This window comes from Danio rerio, chromosome 14 (assembly GCF_052040795.2).
Source record: "Danio rerio strain M-AB ecotype USA chromosome 14, GRCz13ab, whole genome shotgun sequence".
NCBI classification, from domain to species: domain Eukaryota; kingdom Metazoa; phylum Chordata; class Actinopteri; order Cypriniformes; family Danionidae; genus Danio; species Danio rerio.
The window spans coordinates 35,062,502-35,084,409 of record NC_141034.1 but is presented as its reverse complement, the minus strand read 5'-3'; the positions used below and the strand labels follow the sequence as shown (position 1 = coordinate 35,084,409).

The 21,908-nt window shown below is 36.5% G+C and overlaps 2 protein-coding genes across 15 annotated transcripts; one reads left to right on the top strand and one right to left on the bottom strand.

The window, feature by feature from the left end:
- Window positions 1–1,072: 1,072 nt before the first annotated feature.
- si:ch211-126c2.4 lies at window positions 1,073–20,909 on the top strand. 14 transcript variants are annotated; one of them, XM_087281634.1, is made up of 9 exons: window positions 1,073–1,152; window positions 15,119–17,513; window positions 17,609–17,651; window positions 18,082–18,237; window positions 18,433–18,522; window positions 20,250–20,309; window positions 20,388–20,459; window positions 20,551–20,618; window positions 20,769–20,909. In XM_087281634.1, the coding sequence occupies exons 1-8, from the start codon at window positions 1,133–1,135 to the stop codon at window positions 20,616–20,618; spliced, it is 2,904 nt and encodes a 967-aa protein (XP_087137760.1). In that variant the 5' UTR covers window positions 1,073–1,132; the 3' UTR covers window positions 20,769–20,909. The 14 variants fall into 14 exon arrangements, with proteins under 14 accessions (XP_087137760.1, XP_087137759.1, XP_087137767.1 ...); XM_087281633.1 differs by having other exon boundaries at window positions 20,250–20,315; XM_087281638.1 differs by lacking the exon at window positions 1,073–1,152 and adding an exon at window positions 14,441–14,498.
- foxo4 (forkhead box O4) lies at window positions 1,867–11,192 on the bottom strand. Its single transcript, XM_087281701.1, has 3 exons — window positions 9,250–11,192; window positions 6,303–7,775; window positions 1,867–5,167 (listed from the first exon to the last, which is right to left on the bottom strand). The coding sequence occupies exons 1-2, from the start codon at window positions 9,679–9,681 to the stop codon at window positions 6,327–6,329; spliced, it is 1,881 nt and encodes a 626-aa protein (XP_087137827.1). The 5' UTR covers window positions 9,682–11,192; the 3' UTR covers window positions 1,867–5,167; window positions 6,303–6,326.
- Window positions 20,910–21,908: the final 999 nt, after the last annotated feature.

Sequence of the window (21,908 nt, the reverse complement as noted above, 5' to 3'; positions counted from 1 at the left end):
TACCTAAATCAAGATATACTTACCTGGAAGGCAAAATGACTTTCATGGCTTAGTCAATAAGACATGTTTTTCTGTAAAATGGATGAAAAATGATGTGTTTATAATTAAAGTAATAACAAGAATCTGCCAGTGGATTTGGGAAAAAAATTCAGGGAAAGTAATTTTATGCCACAATTATCTATACTCTTGATAAACCTATTTGTTCTTGTATTAGCATAAACTGTTTGGGTTCTCTGAGAGGAAGACTTGTTACATGTTCATCTCAGGTAAATACAGTGCTCAGCATATATTAGTACACCCCTAACAAATCTCTATCTTTTGAATTAATATTTTTAATAGGAGGCTATACGATATTATACTTGTGCATATACATTAGTTTAGTCAGTGAAGCCAAATCTGGAGCTAATCTAGCAAAATAACTTACGACAACAGTCCAAAAACTACTACACCCACATTTATATGTTGTAGAAAAATATTGAATACTCTTAAAAAAAGAGGTAAAATCATTTATTTAATTTTGTTTAAATGCATCAGAATACATCTCCTATATTCACTGAGGAATGAATTAAAATATTAATCTTCAAAATGAGGTGTACTCAATTATGCTGAGCCATCCATCTTGAATACTTGAGTAAACAGTGAGAACAGTAAAACTGAGCTATATGATTTTGGCAGTAGGCTATTATTATTATTATTATGTTGCTGCTTCATTTAATGACATGAAATTGTCATCTCAGATTTAAGACCTTGCACTTTTTAAGGCCTTGAGTTGTAGATGGACGAAATGTACATTTTATAACCTGCAGAAAATCAAACTAGCAATTCAGACAGAACGTGTAAACATTCTTTGTTTAGAAAAACAACTTTGAGGTGTTTTAAACCCAGAAATATGTGCCTTGTACAAAACCGCTAACGGAAAGTCTTATAACAGTTTGCCTATTTTAAACTTTAGTGTTTAGCATGGAGTTGATTTCAGGTTTCTATTCTTTAAACACGCCCCCTGCAGGTCGACTAGAGTTTAGCGCCAAACACCTGATCAAGCTAATGACAATCTGAGATGGCCAATCAAATTACTCTAGGCGGGATTCACGGTTCAGTAGCAGAGCGCGAATCCAAGTGAGGCGTGAGAGAAATGTTGGAGATAAGATTAAGGTAAAGAAACACATCTAACAATTAAATGGCAACAGTCTCTTAATTGAGATGTTTAAATGATTGACAGTGATGCCAAATATGATACGTTTCCCCCTCAAACTTAAAACTGACGACGATTTATATAATTACTGAGTGAACGTGTGAAGACGCCGAACGTTGTGTGCTTTCGACGTTAGCTGTTAGCCACGTGCCCATGTTTGGAAATAATATTTGAAAATGATCACTTCTTAACTAGAGTTGCACCAAAAAAGTATTTCACTGTTGTTCTTAACATTTATGCAGTAATGCAGCATGAGTTTGGTTATATTTTAACAGTATTGTTTAAAGAAATTTTGAATTTATGTGAACAGATGGTTTCAGAAAAATGTTCAATCATTTTACAACCTTGGGGATTAGGTCTCTCTACAAATGTTTATCACATATTGTTAAAAAAAAGTTTCCTTATGAAGACTAATCAAGACTTATTATAAGATACTTCCAGAACTGCACTTAATTTTCTTCAACTGATAAAAGCTGTGATGTGGCCTTTGCTTTTCCCATAGCCTGTATGCCTACTTGGAAATATTATTCCAAAGTTTTGGGTCTCCCTGGAGCGCAGGTGTGGCTAGAAAAGAGAATGAATTAATCCACATTATACCAAAATAGATGTCTCATTACGCTGAACCTAAAACATTCTTTAAAATGGGCCATGACAAAATGAATGTAACAAAACAGTCTGCGTTAAACAGATTAGGTTTATTTCTATTATGCTGAACTGCTTTCAATGACCTCTGACTAACAAAATATGGGGGCAGACAAAGTTTTGATCAAAAAACAAAAGCAATCAAGTACATATACAGTATTGGCTATGCACAACTCGTCAGTCTTACATCCCGGCATAACCCAAAACAAAAGAGAAAAAACCCAACCCAGACCATAAACTAATGTCCTGTGTTATCAACTGGGATACTTAGCAAACTCTGTTGAAAAAATTATAGGAACTAAAAAAATGAGTACTAAAGAAGGATAGAAGGATAATATCAAACAAGGAAGGTGAGAGTGATTTGGAAAGAGGGAAGGTGTGGAATTCCTGCATTTCATGCAGCAGCCCTGTGATGTCTGTCTGATGGGGCAAATACATTATTCATCATTTGTACGAAGCCACAGTGTTAACTATAAAAATTCAAATGACATTAGAAAAAGTCAAAGGTGACTGTCAGCTTTGAAGCTTTCCAGAAGATGTACCATGCAGGCATGACGATCACCTCTGACTTCAGGGAGATGTTTTACATGTACAAACGTAACATGAAAAAAGATGCCCCAAAAGACAAGCACATCGATGTAAACAGTTGATTGAAATCAATCATCAATCGCTGTATTAATCTACACACCACACTGACACCATTCTTGAGGTGCACTGTTATACAATATGTGGTGAGATGGCCAAACCCCCTCCCTCCCCATTCACAGCTTCTTTTATAATATACAAAAACTGAGATTCGGGGAAATAAAACACAGATCAATTTCTCATACTATGTTCTACATTAAGAAATTAACTTAATATGTCTTGCATAAAATTATCACAGGCCCGGATATCTACATATGCACCAATCAAATATGGCCCTCATTAATTCTCATGTATAATATCTAGCACCGATGAATAGGATACAAAATTATTCCTCTGTAAGGAAAGAGCGCTTTAATAGTTAATCTAACGCACTCATACCATTAAAACGACGTGATGGTTGCTGATGACAAGCTCTCCAATTGAAGCCAATTCATACATCAAATAAAAATCTTCAAAATGCTGGTTTTAAATGAACCAACAATTAAATAAGTCAACCCTTCTGTTACAAAATCGGTACAAGTTGAATAAAAAGGGCTTTAAAAACTGTATGGTTTGCTCTGGAGCGACATGCTATAGTGTTCATTGGCAGTTTACAAGATTTTGTAGGAATTCTACAAATGCATACATTAGATAAATCTCTCATAATAAACTGCAGCATTAGATATATGTCTTCAAGGTTTAACTATATATGTGACATTGGCTTGCATAATGACTTCTATAATTTAGAAAAGGCCATGAGCACTGAAGTCATAACATGATTATCTCATTACTTCCTTACAGAAGTTGTTTTAATTATTATTTTCCATAACCCTGAGTGAAACATTGCATTAATCGCTTTCAATTGGACCAGTCCTTTGTTCTGAGATGAAATCATTGCCTAGACATAGAGAAAAGCTCATGTCGCAACTATTAAAAACAACTTATTCTTATATATTTTTTTCTTTTTCACACAATTATAGTAAATTTCAACTTTTAAAGACTATTCGGATAAATGTACCATGCAATAAATCAGTCAAATTAAGAGTTCATTGATTCTTTTCTTCATAAAGCTTATCCACTCCTGCAATGTGTCCATCCACCCAACATGCAGTTCTTAGTGTTCCTTTGGTTATTGTATAAAATCTATATGCATCTCATCTTTTACAAAAATAAAAGATTACATAGAAAATGACCGTTAAAAATGATCTGAAATAGCATCTGCTTGGATTAAAAAAAGCGAATTAACAGCATGTTTTTCCTCTTATTAGTCTCTGTTAAGGACAACGATCTGATCTAAATTAGATTTATACTTGAGATATACTATATATATTCAACTGTTTTTGATCTTTTACAAAATACGAGTAGTGCTGGTTATGAAAAACTGTTCAGTGAGAAAATAGTTTTTCCTTTCGTGCCTCTGTAGACACAGTCAAACATGCCAGAGGAACAATAACATCTCAATGTATCCACGTTTCTTCAAGAATCGCTTCAAACTCGCATATAACAAACTTTCACCTGCACTTAAATGAAATGATTCAGCATAACCTTGAATTCTGTTGTCAGTGTGTTGGAATCAAGTTTCGGGAGCATTAAACATATTTGCACGCACACAAATGTACACACGTACACACCCTCCTGCGCACACACACACACACACACACACACAAAAGAAAAAAAACTTCAGGTATTGCATTTTGCAAAAGGGCACACGTTTCCAACAATAACACTATACCATTTAACCTGTTGGCAGGAATATAAATGCATCAAAATGCCCTGTGGAAAAATCACATTTCTTCATACTGTTGTTATCACTAACAAACACTTAAGAGCAGACAGTTAAATCATCATTCAGCTATCAGCCTCTTCAGCACGTCACAGGAAAAACACCTTCTTGAGAGCAGAGGTCATAAAAGCCAAATTAATTGCACATTGATCAACAACAGCGCCGCCAAACCACTTTGAAACTTTCAACAATGCTTTGCTGCTTTGATGCATTCGCAATATGCATGTGCTTCATACCACTAAGACAGCACAAGCCATGCTGTGCAGTGGAGCTGGTGATACCATCGCCACTCAACATTGTTCTCAACTTAACATTCCTGTGGTACCATGTTGTATTCGTCCTCGGATGGGGGCTGAGAGCAACATCGGATCAGCTCTGGAAGGAACATCATCTGTGCAGAATCGTGGCTGCTCGGTTCTTAACTTGCTGTTTAATAAACAACAAGTCATGTTTAAAAAAAAGCTGCAAAGTTTGATCCTCCTGGCTAAAAAGAGTTCCATTTGAGGGTGAAGGAGATCAAGGAGTACCACAGTCTCCATCTTATACTACACGTCATAGTCATCTATGTAATAAACATGATTAGCTGTTTATTAGTTGTGCTTCTTCAGTCCAAGATTGGCCGAAAACAAATTTTCAAACAAAATATGCTGCATATACAAGACAAGATAAGAAATAAAAATGTTTCAAGACCATGTTTTCTGTGTCCAATAGCACACTCTTAAGTTGACATTGGCACTTGACATGTATGAGGTCGGATTTCATTGTCTAATTAAAAATTCTGACTTGAAGCTTCTTGGCCAAGTGTGTTCTTAGCTGAAGCCATTTCTGTGTTTGAGGTACAATGGCAAATGCAGAGGCAAGAAAATGAGAATATGTTCAGACATTTTGCCACATCGGTTTTGAAGTGTTAAGGATGGGGGACAATCCTGTAAACAAATGAATAAAAAAGAAAAGCAATTAACATGATGTAAAGCAGTAAATGAAACAATGAGCATGTGAACCTGACGAGAACTGGGTGTCAGCGGGGTCTAAAAACTCTTTAATCTTAAAAGCAAAGTTTTAGATCTTAAAAAGTCTTAAATCTACTGAAATATTGTGTTGTAGGTCATAAATCTGTTTTAACAGGTTTTAATTTTCCTACCCAATCTGGCCATTAACACCCATACAATCAGCAACAACCCCAATCTCAATTAAACTTAACTTTTTATTTAACTACTTTCCTTACAGTAACATTTGCTTAAAAGTTCTTATACTTACTACTGAGGATACTGACCTGACCTATATGTTTTGTTATTAAATTATTATTATTGCATTATTAAGTTATAATCAGTAAGGTTATATTAATAATTTTTTGATAGGTCAAGTGAAAATCTTTTCCAACTGGGATGTTAAAAAAAATATTATTCTTAGAATTTAGCCCTGTAGACATCAAAAATTTAATTAATAATTGTCTTAAAAATGTCTTTAAAAATCTTAAATTTAACTTGGTGAAACCTGAAGAAACCCTGAAAAATGTACTTAAAACTGAAAGATTTTCATTTGAGTTTTAAAAGATTTTCTCATACATATGACAAACTTGTCAAAAGAATCCCTTTTGCGTGGATCCACAAATACTTAGAAATGCTGTAGAATTCATATCAAACCATTAGTTGGCAATGCCATTATATAATTTGAGCAGTACAAACAGGTCTATGATCTACCGTTGATGTTTTGGTTGTCAAGAACACACAATGCACATAATGTCTCATTTTTCACAAAATAGTATTTCTGCAGTTGATATGCTGACAAAAACTACTTAATTTCACAGATGTTCGATCCCCCAAAATGCCACTGATGACTTCATTTTCCATTTTATGCCTAGTAAAGTGATAGTTTATGCTAAAATGAAAATTCTAAGCATCAGTTACCCTCAAGCTGTTTCCAACATGTAAGTGTACTCTCTGATGAAAAGCACAAAATTTATGTTGAAGAATGTTTCAAACATGTAAGTAAATTTACAAAAAAAACTAATTGGACCCTACTGTATGCCCTCTAAAACGAACCAAACTTCCAATACACTACCTGTACTCATCTTCAACAGTGGAGTTAGCTGGGCACCCAGTTGTGGGAGGAGCTCTGTGTGGTCGCTGGCCCAGTATAACCCTGTCCACCCTGTATGATGGGGTCAAAGTTGAAGTCAACCAAGTCTCCATCCATGAGATCACTGTTGATGATATATTCCACATCACAGTCCAGGTTTTCGGTGAACATGTCAATATCTAAGTCTGTAGGCAGACGGTCCTGTGAGGGTATGAAGCACGGCATTGTTGAAAATTGGCCCAATCCTTGCAAGCCCCCATTTCCAGCAGGTGAGGGAATCACTCCATGGTGCAGAAGCCCAGAACCTGGCACCTGATGCTGGGTCTTTACAGTTGAGAGCTGAGGTGGTTCCTGGCTCATGGCCATGTGCATCATTCCAAAGCCCATCTGTGAGTGCTGGAGTTGGGGTGGACGCTGGAGGCTCATCTGTCCCACCGTGCTTGTGTCAATGCCTTTGCTCAACATCATCTGCCCTGCTTTAACTTGGCTGCTAGACATAGATCCCCCGAGCCCCAAAAGGCCCCCACCTCCTTGACTCGGCATCAGAGGGTCCATCTGGGTCATCATGACATCACTGGGTGGGGGCGAATCAGAGGTCAGGAGAGCTTCGAGGCTGGAGGGCACATGAGTGCTGAAACCACTGTGACCTGGACCAGGCAGAGGGCTAAAAAGGGAGTTTCCGAAGTTTGATGGGCTTGATGTGCTGGATCCTGCATTAGGCTGAACTGAGCTCTGTGGCCCAGGTGGAGTGGATCCTTGAGAGGCCTTCGTTGGCTGGAGCTGCCTAAATGAGGGAAAGCTGGATCCTCGAGGCAGCAGAGTGGATGCTGAGGGCAAAGGCTGCGGTGGGGCAGGAGGAGCCATGCTTGGGCTTGCACCCCCTTGTGGAGCAGTCATTAAAGTGAGCCCATCAATCAAATCCAGTTCTTCCATGAGGGTTTCAGGTAGTGTTGAAGGAAGATTCCCTGATGAATAGCCACCAAGAAGTCCATCCTCAGGTAGATCATCTTCATCCTCCTGTCCTGTAGCAATTGGAGAAAGCCTACCGCTCAGTGTACTGGCATTGGAGCTTGTCCGTGGCCTGATGCTTGTCCAAATGTCTGGGTCATCCAGGCTGCCACGGGAGGAAGGGCTGCTGCTGTTCACTCCCCATTTTCCAAACTGACCTGGAGGCCCAGGACTGTCTGCATTCCCTGTGCCAGAGGTCCCCTCACCCTGCAGGCCACCTCCTGTGCCTCCAATCCCAGCTGCTCCAGCCTGCTTTTTAGTCTGCTTTGCCCGTATACGACTTTTGAGCAGTTTGCCGCTGTTGTCCATAGAAGTGGCACGACGCCGATGGGCTTTGCCAGTCTTGCCCCCCTCAGGGTTAAGCATCCACCAAGAGCTCTTTCCTGTGGATTCATTGTGCACTCGCAGAAACTTGTTGTGGAGCGATAAATTATGACGAATAGAGTTCTAAATAGGATGACAAAAAATACATAACTAAAAATTGGACAATGTAAAACAGAAATCATTCATAAAAAGGTACAAAAGGCTGTCAATAATATTATTGTTTAAAATTAAACTAAACAAATCCCAAAACAACCTCAGTCATCTTTATTGCAGTGTTGCCTAGAAATCTGTTATTTTCAGCTTGAAACGTTGCTATCAGTACACTGATGCAAAGGACAAAATTTACAAAATTTTGTTGCAGTTATATTTTGTGGCATGATTTTCATTATTGACAAGGGATTATTAAAAAAAGGCAACAAAAAGTTGCATGAATTCTCTGTTATATAATGTTGGTCAGGCCCGTAGCCAGGGGAGGATTGGGTGGTTCGAAAGACCCACCTCTCACTCACAAGGGTTCAGAATTTGTCCCATACATGAGCTTATTTATCCTATTTTGTTTGCTATGCCATCATAAATTTTGAGGAAAAAAACATTGAAAAAGGCTTTAAGGCAGAGTAAAGTCATCTTTCTCTACTGTATTGTTTAAAATAGAGAAAATAAGCGACTTTTATTCTAAACCATAGACCTTATTCCTGAAACAAAAACTGATCAATAAAAGTGGTGAAGTACCAAAAGCAGCCCATATTGCAAGTCATTTAAATACTAATTTGGCTATTGTTGTTATCCCTGATTTTTCAAATGTACTTTTTTTACAAGACAAATATAGCTGGAAGGGCATCCGCTGTGTAAAACATATGCCGGAATAGTTGGTGGTTCATTCCGTGGTGGCCACCCCTGATAAATAAATAAAAAATTAATAAATAAATTATTGTCATTATTATGGTTGATTATTTTTTTTATTCAAATGGCCAAATCCTTACTGAGGAAAGTGAATGTGAATGTTGAATGTGCTGGCCAGTTAGTTATTTGCCTAATAAATGACAATAGGCATGAGTTTTTAAATTATAACTTTAAAAGCATCCTATTTTTTTCTAATGATATATAATGTGATAAATTTGTTTGTTTTTTTAAATATGTCTTTTTTCTTATATTTTATTGTAAATCTTTAGGAAATGTTTTTGGTACATCAAAAAGTGTGGTTATGAAGACCTTCTGGCAGGCTAATCAAGCAAAAAAGTGTTTAAAATGTCACTAAAATGCAGTATTTAAACCTCATAATTAAACAGAAAATGAGGCAAAAAAACTGCAAAAAGTTCCACTTTTGAGAAAAAAAAGAACCACCCCTATCACCAGGCTGGCTACGGGCCTGTGTGAACAATATTATTAAATAAAAATACATAATATTCATACATAATTCATTCAAACTGTTCGTTTGTTTTATTTTTGCTTATACTTCTGTTTTGACTCCTTTAAGTCCTGTTTAGCCAGTAGCTCTAACTTTGATTAACCAAAATAGCTGGAGAGTCAAAAGTTAATTTCAAATCCTGATTATTATCATCTTTAGAAAGGCTATCAGCCAGTGCTTTCTCAGACTTACCTTCCACCCTGCAGAACTGTTACTATCTCCTTTGTCCTTAAAATACGGCACCGTTTTTACCATCCAATCGTAGATCTGTGCCAGAGTAAGTCGCTTTTCTGGCGAGTTTTCAATAGCCTGGCTGATCAGATCTGCGTAGGACTGATTACCCCAGGCATTACGCCGGGAAGAGCCTTTCCGAGGCGTAGCTCCGCCCACTCCAGCGACGAGCCCGCCCTCCGAGACCGCGATTTTCTCAGGATCGCAGATGATTGGCTGAGGGTCGTGTTTATCTTCCTCGGCGGGCGGGGTCCCAGCAGCAGACTCGGAGCCGTCTGTCCCCCCAGCTTTGACAGCTGAGATGTCGGGTCTGGGCAGCGGCCATGTACATGACCTCGGTCTGGTCTGCGGCTCAAAATCTGGGTCAATCGGGGGTACGTTTTCTTCCTCCATTGTGCGATGCAATCCAGATAATTTCAGTGGAAAGCTGGATTTAAGTGAATCAGTTTTGAGGCGATATTAAAATATCAACGCCAACAGACTGGGAGACAATTTAACAAACACGTTAAATAATCCTGTTTAGGAATGAGATAATTTCCTATGCTCTGCTTGATCTATTAGACCAGTGTAAATTATCCAGACTAAATTTAACCGTGTTTGTCAAGAGGGTAACGAAGCACATTCGTAATAATCTGAGCACACCAATATAGCGTCAGTTAATCCTCAGATTGGAGATTAAAGGAGCCAAATAATCTCCTTAATAGTAACTACTATAAACCTTCTGATTTACATAGAGCAAACGAGGATAGAATGGGGGTCTCTTTGTTTATCTATTGAGAACAAAGGAAATTCACTACACATCAAAACAGCTGGACTGTCAAGAGCCACTACTGCAATAATCCACGCGCTGGAGTGACGGGGAGACAATTACACACTATGAGACAGTCGAATAAGGGAAAACCAATCATAACACGCGCCTTAATTGCTAAAATAACCACTTCCCCACTGGTTCCTATAATAGCAGCGAATGATTGATTTGGTGTCGCAATTAGATTTTACAACTAGAAAACAAAATTAGTATATAGGGAAAATCTATCATTAACAAAAACAACGAACCACCCTAATAGTACACGTCGTACACCAACTCCTCTTGTAAACCGAGTGTATTTCAATGTGAGAATACTGTAAACATTCAAGTGAATGGGGATTGCTTGTTAGAGCTGCCTTATAAAAGTCAACAAAGCCATGTTATTTTATTAATTGCGATTCGTTGTGGGTTTTTATGTCAAAAAACAAACCCAATTCAAACCCCCTAAAAACTGTACGACAGAAACGCTATATTACTGAACTCAAAATGTGACTATTAATAAAACCCCTAAATAATTTCTGACAGGCATTACGGCTTGTTTTATGGGTTTTACCATAGAATAAACTATATTTTTGTCGCTGTGGTTCAAGTTTGCTCGGTCCTCCACGCTGTGTGCTGGCGCGTGTCACCATCTGCCATGTTCCTCGAGACGCAGCTACACACGATGCTCGAGCGGGCACATCTGAGCCCAACGCGTCCGCCCCGTCGAAGCCTTCCAAAATCTCCTCACAGTCGATGCTTTCCTCGAAAATAAACAAAAAGTTGTAGTCCGTCAGCGTCTCGAATTCAATCGCCGGCGCCTCGGCCTTCAGGACAAAACTTGAAAGCGTAGTTTTACTACTGGGAGAGTAAGTAGATGGCCACCTAGTTAGCCAACTCCAGTTTTTATGAGTTAAATTCCCTCCGGTAAAAGTCGAAGAAAGCTTCTTCTCCCAAACAATTCGGTCATCGGTTGAACTTAATGCGAAATAAATTCCCTCCTGCTGTTAATGGAAATGGACAACAGCTATTCCTCGTAGATCTATCTTGTTTTGTTTTGTTTTGTTTTGACTCGAGGCGAAGACTCCCTTCTGACGTCTGTTTACCACTGCCAGACAACGCGTCGTGCGCATGCGTCGAAGGGGTTGATGGGAATTGCAGTCAGTCATGTGATGAAGTTCTACACCGTAAACACAACCAGAGGGAACCCGAAAAAAGACTGAGCTCACAGTCGGTTATGTAATAGTTTCTAAAGATGTGTGTGTGCGTGTCTACGTTTGTGAATCCTAGCCGGGGCTAAACGGTTTTGTCATTTTAGGATCTCTAGGTTGTTATGGAAAGGGTGAACAATAATCCCCGAAGGATCTCCAGCAGAGCGCGGTGCGCGAGACCCCCGACCTCACGCTATCCCCATGGTTCCCGTTAAAACCACAATCTCGTTTTTAATTACTAACAAGTGGATAAAAGCTATTCATACGTTGTATAATGTTTAATATTATATATTTTTTATCATGACGCGTCATTATTTGAAAGCGTGCGTTTAGGGTTTAGATATAGGCTAGTTGTCAATAGCCTATTTAATAAATTTACATTTTGAAGACCCCGTCCAACAATGTTCTCCACTGAATTGACATTTTTAATGGACTGTAATGTCAGCTTGTTGTTCTTTCAAGGTCAGCTGGACAGCTTGTGTATATATATTTTATGTGAATGTGTCAGTGTCTCAAATACTGACAAGAACTACAATACCCAAAGGACCTTCCCGAGGCCATTACCCTTTTCCCAGAATTGCGGTGGGCGGTAGAGGATACAGTGTATGATGCAACTCCTCTCCAGGCTTCAGTACAGTAGGCTATAATAGTGAAAGCCAAGATAAAAAGTTAAGTAATTACTTGACTGTATGTGTATTCCAGTATTTAACGGAGCATGTAAAAAACTTGATAAAATAATAAAATGTCTGATAATTGATTTGTACTTTAAATCAGTGCTAAAGACTGACCAAGATATCACTTCACTTAAAAATAATATGGTTTCTGTCCTCATTACCTTATGTTACAAACAATCAGAAGCCAATGTGATTTAATTCACTTAAAAAGGTTACATTTTAAATTAATGAACTGTAACAAGTATTTAGGGCTATTGAACTGTACTTTTGTATGCAAACAATGCAGTTCATACAATTTGCGTGGCTAAAGGTTTTTAAACTTTTTAAATGTGGCACAATTTAGTACAAAGGGGTCTGTGGAAATGTTTAGGGAAAAATATAAAAATGTAAATAAGATAATGATGAGAGAATTTAGGGTTGCAGCACGGTGGCTCAGTGGTTAGCACTTTTGCCTCACAGCAAGAAGGTTGCTGGTTCGAGTCGAGCATTTCTGTGTTGGTGTGGGTTTCCTCCGGGTCCTCTGGTTTTCCCCCACTGTTCAAAGACATAGGGTATCAGTGAATTTGTTAAAAAAATAATTGGCTATAGTGTGTGTGAATGAGAGAGTGTATATGCCGTCATGCCGTCAACTGCATTTAATACAGTTAAGGTCAGAATTATTAGCCCCCCTGTATGATTAGCCCCCTGTATATTTTTTTCCCTAATTTCTGTTTAACAGAGAGAAGTTTTTTTCAACACATTTCTAAACATAATAGTTTTAATAACTCATTTCTAATAACTGATTTATTTTCATCTTTGCCATAATGATTGCTTTGCTTTTAAGACATTTCTACAGTTTAAAGTAACATTCAAAGTCCTAACAAGGTTATTTAGGTTATTAGGCATGTTAGGGTAATTAGGCAAGTTATTGTACAATGATGGTTTGTTTTGTAGACTATCAAAAAAAATCGATATCTTAAAGGGGCTAATAATTTTGACCTTAAAATGTCATTTAAAAAAATCAAAACTGCTTTTATGCTAGCCAAAATAAAATAAACACGACTTTCTCCAGAAGAAAAAAAATATTATCAGACATACTATGAAAATGTCCTTGCTCTGTTAAAAGTCACTTGGGAAATTTTTGAAAAAGTAAAAAATTCATAGGGGGGCTAATAATTCTGGCGTGAACCGTATATGGCGGAATAGTTGGCGATTCATTCCACAGTGGTGACCCCTGAAAAAAGAAGGGAATAAGCAGAAGAAAATTTAATTAATGAATTATTAACCCATAAGATGTGTTAATAAATTATGATAATAAAAACATGTCCGTATGTATTTGTTTATTACGAATAGAATTAAAATAATTTAATATAGTTTAATAATAGTTATAAATAATATAAAATAAAATAAATTATATGATTAAATTGCATAAATACAAATTAAACTATGAGAAATATTTTTATAAATAAATCATAGAAATAAATACATTACTAAAATGTAATCTAAATAATATTTTACACCCATTTATAAAAATAGTTAATAGATTTTCACAGGTTTAAAAAATGTATTAGATAATCGTATTTGGGGGTCTGTAAAAGATTAAAAATTCTCTAAAATTCTCTAGTAAAAGATTAAAACCTCTAGCCTAGAGCACAGTTTTGACTGCTATTCATTAAGATATTAAATGAAATCAAAACAGTAGTGTATGATTACTCTGTAAAAAAATGATATGATCAATTAGTCCTGATAGCATATGTTTTTAGGTCATTGTAAGCCATTACATTAAATTAGCCGTGTTCTAACTTTATCTAATTTTATAAGTTGTGCAAGCTGTTTTAAGTCAGTTTTAATATATATATATATATATATATATATATATATATATATATATATATATATATATATATATATATATATATATATACACACACACACACACACACACACACACATACATACATACATATAAGTTCAATGGACTTAAAATTTAAAGCAAACTGATTTTTTTTACAGTGTATGATTTTGTTAGCTCACATTGCTAGTTTTATGATGAATATTTCATCCTTGCATATCTTTATTTCCTAATTAGTTTATTGTTCAAAAACAATTACAGAAACCACCTTATGATATCATGAACTGAGATTACGTCACAGAGGTTTTTTGTTATACAAACTGCCAGCACTGGGGGGCGCTGTGAAATCTCCAATATTTACCATAGAAGACAATCTTTCTGATAAAAGTAGACAGTCATGCAGGAAATCAACTCCAGATAGACAAAAGAAGGTATAGCACGATATAATATAAAATATGTCTAGTAAAATATCGTAAGTTAACCAAAGAAATATCTGTTTAGTTTCATAAAGAGGACTGGAAGGACGAATTCAATCAACAAGTGTTAGACAGCAGATGGCAGTAACGCGACGATTTGGATGACAACTGCCGATAACGGCGAAGAAGAAGACGAACTCTCGCTGATAGGCCAAGAGCTGAGCGTCCCGTCCAATGACTCTGTTGTCCCCGTTTAAAACTAACACGCAAAAACCAAGTACTCAAGAGCTGGTAAGAAAGTGACAATACTCTCTAAAGATTAGCATATTTTTTACTTGTTTACAAATTATAGAGTTTTTGGGTTCATTTTCGCGTGTCGCCGTTCATGTATCGTTTTTTTCGAGCTCTTATCATAACAAAACATCCGCTGCAGTTGTCAGTTAGGCAAGGCAAGTTTATTTATATAGCACCTTTCATACACCGTGGCTTAACATAAACAAGAATAAAAGAGACAAGTAATTAGTAAAAATAGAATAAAATGTGTAAAACAGGTTATAAAAGAATGAAAAAGAGAAGACATAATAGGGTGATCTGCCTGACATAGCAACGTTATAGTGCTCATTCACTTACAAAACTTGTTTATTCTAGTATGTTTAGTTTGTTGTGTAATGTTATACACCCTGAGCTATTGTCAGACGAGTTTATATAACATATCTAGATAACATCTCTGCTTAATTATTAGTTGTGTGTTTAAAAATAGAAAAGTATCTAAAGAATTTGCTTTCAAACAGATTCTTCGTTTTGTAAAATCATGCCATCTTCTGTTAGATAATCTTCTTCCTCATAATCATGGAGGAGATTCAAGGAAAGATTCAGGAAGTCACAACATATTTTTTTGTTATTACTTTCAGGGACCCGCCTGCTATTGAAATGGAGAGCTTTTTTAGGCAGAAGCTTGGATTGTCTCTTCAGAAACCTGTTTCTTCGTACCAGTTCAAACTGCCAGAACTGTCTTCTAGTTTCTATTCAATTGCAGATGAACCTTTTCCCCAAGTGTCCGGATTTCTTGATGAAACTGTCAGCCCGTCTTTTATTTCAAATGAAACCGCGTTAAGCACCCCGTCTTGTACACCATCTGAAAATCAAAGAAAAAACAAGCAGGAAAATGTCACTAATGACTCTGGACTGAATTGCTCTTTAGCAGTGCAGAGTCATTTTACAAGTGGAAATGCATCAAATAGATCAGTACAGACTGAGAAAGACATTACCAGTGTAACAGATTGCAAAGTAGATGTGGATGCTGTGCCTTCACTTCAGGCCCTTGCATCTGCAGATACATCTGGTCTCATGAGTGAGGACTTGAAGAACAGCACGTTTGATGTGACCCAAGACTTGAAAGAGCCATCTGACAATGGTGTTAATGTGACAGTTGATCTACAAAACATCAAGGAGAAGAACGGCACATTTGATTTAACCCACAACGTGAAAGACCCATCTGACAGTGGCACTACTGCGACTGCTGATCTACCAAATATCAAGGAGAAAAACAGCACTTTTAATATGACACAAGACTCGAAAGAACAACCTGATACTGGTGAAATTAAGACTGTAGAGCTGCAAAACATCAAGGAGAAGAACAGCACCTTCGATTTCCCCAAAGACTCGAAAGTGCAATCTGAGGGTAGTGCTGCTGTCACGGTTGATCTCCAAAACATCAAGGACAAGAACGGCACCTTTAATTTCACTGAAGACTCAAATGAACGATCTGATGCCCATACAAATACAACAGTAGATCTCCGAAACATCAAAGACAAGAATGACACTTTTAATTTGACCCAAGAATTGAAAGAACAATCTAATACTGGTACAAATAGGACTGTTGATCAGCAAAGCATCAAGGAGAAGAACGGCACCTTCAATTTTACTGAAGACTCAAAAGAGCAGTCTGACTCTCGTACAAATACAACCGTAGATCTACAAAACATCAAGGAGAAGAACGGCACCTTTAATTTCACTCAAGACTCAAAAGAACGATGTGATTTAGCTACAAATACCACTGTAGATCTCCAAAACATCAAGGAGAAGAACAGCACATTTGACTTGACTCAAGACTCGAAAGATCATTGTAACCTTGGTGCAAATATGACTGTAGATGTACAAATCAAGGACAACACTTTTAATGTGACTCCAGAATACAAAGAACCATCTGACAATGGTATTAGTAGGATTAATGGTCTACAAAATGTAAAGGAGAAGAACAACACTGTTGATTTGACTCATGATTCTGGTACTAAAGAGAATGTTGATCTACACAACACCAAGAGGAGCACTGTGGAATCTCAAGAGCCAAAGGAGAGCTGTGACGCTAATTCAACGGTGGATCTTGATGTCCCTAATGTAAAGACTGAGTCAGGAAGTGCCACTGTTGATCTAGTCCAGTCACATGACCTTAAAGAGGGACCCGAAACCAATGTGGATATTCCTAATATAGAAATCACGCATGCTAAAATCATTTCGTCCTCTTTTAACAGTGCACCCTTAAGCACTACTACAGAACAACCAAATGAAAAGCTTGATGGAACTATAGATATTCAAGATATTCAGCCAAACAAAAAACAAGATGGTAGTCTGAACTCTGAGGATGATAAGAGAAAAAACTCAGAGGAAGCTTATTCTAAAGTTGACATAACTGTTGAAGAGGAGCAAACAGGTAGTGCTGCTTTTCAACCTTCTGGCGACATCAGCAGAAACAGTATTTTTAGTTTGGATGAAACGCTAAACATGAAAACAAACTTCATGTTTACATCCACACCTATAGTTTTTGGCAAAGAGTCCAGATTTGAAATACTCAGAGATACAAAGCCCACCCCTATGAGAAAGAGGCTGTCTGTGATCAACAGCATTGAGGTCCAGTCGAATGATGAGCTCGTCTGTACCAGCAATCATGATGGTACTGATGCCATTCAGACGGCTGAGCGGTCAAGTCAGAGGGTCTCTGCAACCTGCCCTGCAAATCACACTACATCAGAGTCAGCAAATGAGAACAAGCCTCCCACTAAACCTCCAATGAAAAGAAGGCTACCTCAGCTTTCCTCTAAGATCAGCTATGCAAAGTCCAGCCTTCTTCCACCGCCGTCATCTATTAACTCATCAGTGGCGGTCAAACCAAAGACTGTCAGAGGCCCGCAGGCCCCGCATCCACCCAACACATCATCCACACCGCTGCGTGGCAACAGGAGGACTATACAGATGAAGACAAGGAACATTGCACCTGTCAAAAACACAGCACCAGTTAGCACTGTTAAGGTAAGAAGCATAAGATTTTACTTCTATGAAAGATGTTGGTCCTGTGTTGGGTTTAATTACATTATTGGATTTTCCTTTTTTATTATTTAAAACAGACTTCTGTTGTTTCATCTGTCCCTGGATATAACTTCACTGCTGGTGAGTGGCTTATGCACTTTTTTGTCCCACAAATTATACATGTGCATTTTATATTGCTTTTGGAAAAGTTTTGGTCAGAAAGATTCTTATTGAATAAGTTACTTGGATGCATTCAAATATTCAAGTCAGTAAATTACAGTTGTTTCCAAAAATTGGGATATTTGAATGATGTGAAGGAACACCTGACACTTAAAATGGCAGTTTATGTATTTAAATTTAAAACAATTCAATTGTAAATCACAGTATTACTGTTTTTACATTCTATCAGATTTAAGCACATATATATATATATGCATATATATATATATATATATATATATATATATATATATATATATATATATATATATATATATATATATATATTTCTATATTAATAAGTTGTATGTATTATGCACATTTTGTAACATGTCATGTGACATGGTTGCAGTTGCAAAACCTTCAAACTCTGGTATACCACAAATGAAACCATCTGGGCTACAGCCACCAACCCGTAAAAGACTGGCTCTTAAGACACCACAGACTGCACTATCCTCTGTGGATTCTGCTCCATCTCAGCCCAGTAATAAATCAGCTGCATTACCAGGTAAAGTTCACAGTGATTTTCTTTTTTTCTTTCAATTTTCTGCACCTTCAGATTTTGTTATGGTCAGGTTTGCTTATCTCACACTTATGCAACATTCATACCTAGAAAAATAAATAACAAAATGATTGTGTAATTGAAGGGCTCTGACATTATGTAATGCTTTTTATTATTCAAACCATGTTTCCTCTATGAAAGGTATGAGGACGAGGAATTCACTGCTTTCCAGTGTGGGCCAAAAGCACTCGATCAATGATGGTTTGCCTTCGGCAAAGAGAAAACGAATTGGTGCGATTTGATTATTATTCTTACTATTTTTTACACCAACTAGAGTAATGCTATGTGTAAAAGTGAAGCTTGATAAATAACAGTAGGGCTTTTCACCCTGCACTTAAGATATTGTCAATCTAAAAACAAATTGTAACCATTGTAAGAAATATTTCATGTTCCATTACTCTGCTCCTAAAAAGTGTTAGCACTGATTTACTGTAGTAATTCCCTTATTGCTGACCCAAATGTGCATTTTAAAACGATTTGGTGTTGAATTTTGAATGTTACCCCTAAATGCTTAGAAACTGATTACCAATCATGTGCTTTATATTCAAAAGATTTGGACTGTCCCTGAAACACCTTGCATGCAAGAAAGAGCATCATTTTTACTGAATAAATTTTTTCTTGCCTTTTAAAGTCTAAAAATTATATCAGTTGACTATAGAATGTGAAAATTCAAATTAAAGACAGTGCGAAACATGTAGGCAAGGAAGCACAGAACGACACTGCTTATTAAGAGTTTCAAAGGAAAGTGTTGTAAGTGTGAAAAGCCCTACTGTTTATAGTACTCTTGGATGGTCTGCAACAAGTTTAGATACACACATACCATAGTCAACTTTTGAAGTTGATCAAAGATTTCAAAATTCTCCTAAGACAAAACTAGATGTTGTTTAATAATATTGTATGTGTATGTCTGGTGTGTACACACACACACTTGTATTAAGGATTGCTTATAGGGAAATCTTATTTTCTCTTGTGCTGGTAGGCACGCACATAAGTACAGTAATAGTTGAAGGTTGGATAAAATACTGCACCAACGAATGCTCACCAATTACTGTACATCACTTCTCAGACATGTACTACTCAAGACCTGACCAAACCAAAATATGATCACATGATTAACACCATGCTGGGTCCACAACATGTCTGTTGCCGTTGGTGTGGTTTTTAGGTAAATTGGCCATCATCCCTTCTTAAATTTAGGATTATTGTAACTGATGGTGGTTTAAATATAATAAATATAATTTGCAAAACACTGGGTGTATCAAAGTGAATTTTCAGAACATTATAGTCTCTAGAATATGGGAAAATGCCACCCTTTCCCTTAAGCCCTTCAGACACATCCCAACAGGACGGCTCCTGATATATCATTATTGTAAAATCTCTTTCCTGAAGCTGCCAAGAAACTGAGAATAATTGAGTCATTAAATCGAGATCTCTAGATGGTTTCCCTGCCTTACTAGCTGTAATCCAAGTCAAATTGATATGATTCAGAAAATAAATTGGCATCTGTGCCTCCACATGAATTGACTGTATAAATTTGAAATAAAAACGTATGATTATTATACCACAAACATTACATGTGTACTACCATTTGGGTTGCAGTAAATTGATTAGATACAACTTATTTAATGCCTGAAACTTATTTATTTGCTCATTAAAAGGTCTTCTAGTGAATCAAACTGTTTCGACATTCTGATGTTTTTGTTGGTTAATGAAGCTGCTAAATTAGTTCCTCAAAAGAGTCCGTTTCGCAACCTTTGATGTTCTTGTCCCCTTTTGTCCACCATTCTCTCTGTGCTCTGGTTTGGTCAAATTTGTGTTTTCCTAAGAACCAATTAAGAGCCACTTTCAACTGTGCCAATATTGAGGAGGGGGGAGGGGGTGGGTTTACCTTAAAAATCAACACCTTGTGATATTATTTATTCTCCATTCTGATGTATTTATGGTTTTTGTATTCACAGGACCTGCTGCTTCAGTAGAGTGTGATGGTCTGCATCCAGCTGAAGGGGAGCATCAGTCAGGTGAATGTATGTAATTAACATTGTAGAGGTCACGTGGATAGGAAAGTACTAAATGTTCATTTTAATCTTCAATCCTAGGCTGTGTTAATTGTTTGCAACACAAAGAAAAACTTGAGAGCGTCCTGCAAGAACTAAAGGTTTTACGTTCAGGTATTTATTTATTTGATCTTTTTTTATGCAATGACTTTACTGATGATATTCATTGTGAGAAAATGTTTTGTCATTTTGTCTTTTTTTATAGCTTGTAAAAACTGGGGACCACTGCATGAAAAACTAGAGTTGTGTATAAAGGAAATGAAGAGAATTTAAGTAGGTCTTCAACATTTAGAGTCATTTGTTAAATCTTCAAATCTTAATTGTTGGGATAAATGTCAAAATGTATTACGTTTAAAGTAATATAAGCTGAATTGTATACTTCTGGCTGATTCTTTCTTTTTTGTGTGTTTTTCATATTTACAGGAGTAAAAAAAAAGAAGTTTTAACCTTTCTAGCATATATTTAAATGCTTATAAAATGTGACTCGGTTTACTAATAAATTGTAATTTTTTTATGATATATTGACTGGATTGTCCTAATAAATTACAGTGCAACATTACAGTATAATTTAGTTTTGTTTATTTGTTTTTGAGGGAATGGGAGATTTGAAAGGTTAAATGATTTACATTTCCCATCATAAAATGCTTAGTTCATTGTGTCACCATGTGTATAAGTGCAATACTGCAATAATTCTAACATGCATCAAATCAATGACAATCGTCAATGGAAACAGTTTTATTGTTATTACTATTAATGAAAAACCAAATAGGATACAAATAAAAATGGCAGTTGTTTACATCATTAATATTTTGACCAGAAAATGATGGAAAATGAAACGTAATGTGGTCATATTGTTGGCTCATCAACATTTCCTGTTGTCAAGTGGTCATTTCACATCCGTCACATCCATAATGAAGCTTTTCCATTATAAATGCAAAAATGTCAAATAAAACGAAATTGATCACATTTGTTCTATGTTGAGCTAACACTTATCCTTTGGATTAGCATTATTTCTTTTGGGCTATGCAGTTTAATTCACAGATTTTCTTAGACTTGCACAGTTTACTGGTACTATGGTAGTATCGTGATACTATGGCTTCACAATACTGCCAGTGCCACTGTAGTTTGTAATCTGTAATATCGTCATTAACAATTCATAATGTTGCATGTGGAAAAGTTACTAAATGCACACACGTTTGTGTAAAAATAGACGATTTAATTTTAGTAGTCTATGAAGCCTTCTAAGGTTACAAAACTGTCGAATTTGCACTTTTTATGGTAGCCTATTGCATATTTTTTATGCTTCAGTTCAAATCTGAATCCGTTAATTTCTGCTCCTGTCAATATGATTTAATAGCTACAACACTTTGAATGACTTTGAATTTTTACCCAATAAGACTGAAAGACATTGGATGAAAAACCCAAAACAGCAACAGGAAACATTGAAAAATGCTTTTTTTGTAGCCAGTTTCATTTGGAATAATTAGTTTTTTATTTGAATGTATTTCTTTGTTGGCATGAATACATTTTAGCCGAAGAGACGTGCAAACACTTTTTTCAATA

Excerpts from the sequence above, each read along its gene's own strand:
- foxo4 (XM_087281701.1), bottom strand. The coding sequence starts at position 9,681 with ATGGAGGAAGAAAACGTACCCCCGATTGACCCAGATTTTGAGCCGCAG. Across the intron at positions 7,776-9,249 it reads ACAGTTCTGCAGGGTGGAAG|AACTCTATTCGTCATAATTT; the intron begins GTAAGTCTGAGA and ends CATCCTATTTAG.
- si:ch211-126c2.4 (XM_087281633.1), top strand. The coding sequence starts at position 1,133 with ATGTTGGAGATAAGATTAAG. Across the intron at positions 1,153-15,118 it reads ATGTTGGAGATAAGATTAAG|GGACCCGCCTGCTATTGAAA; the intron begins GTAAAGAAACAC and ends TATTACTTTCAG. Across the intron at positions 18,238-18,432 it reads TAAATCAGCTGCATTACCAG|GTATGAGGACGAGGAATTCA; the intron begins GTAAAGTTCACA and ends CCTCTATGAAAG.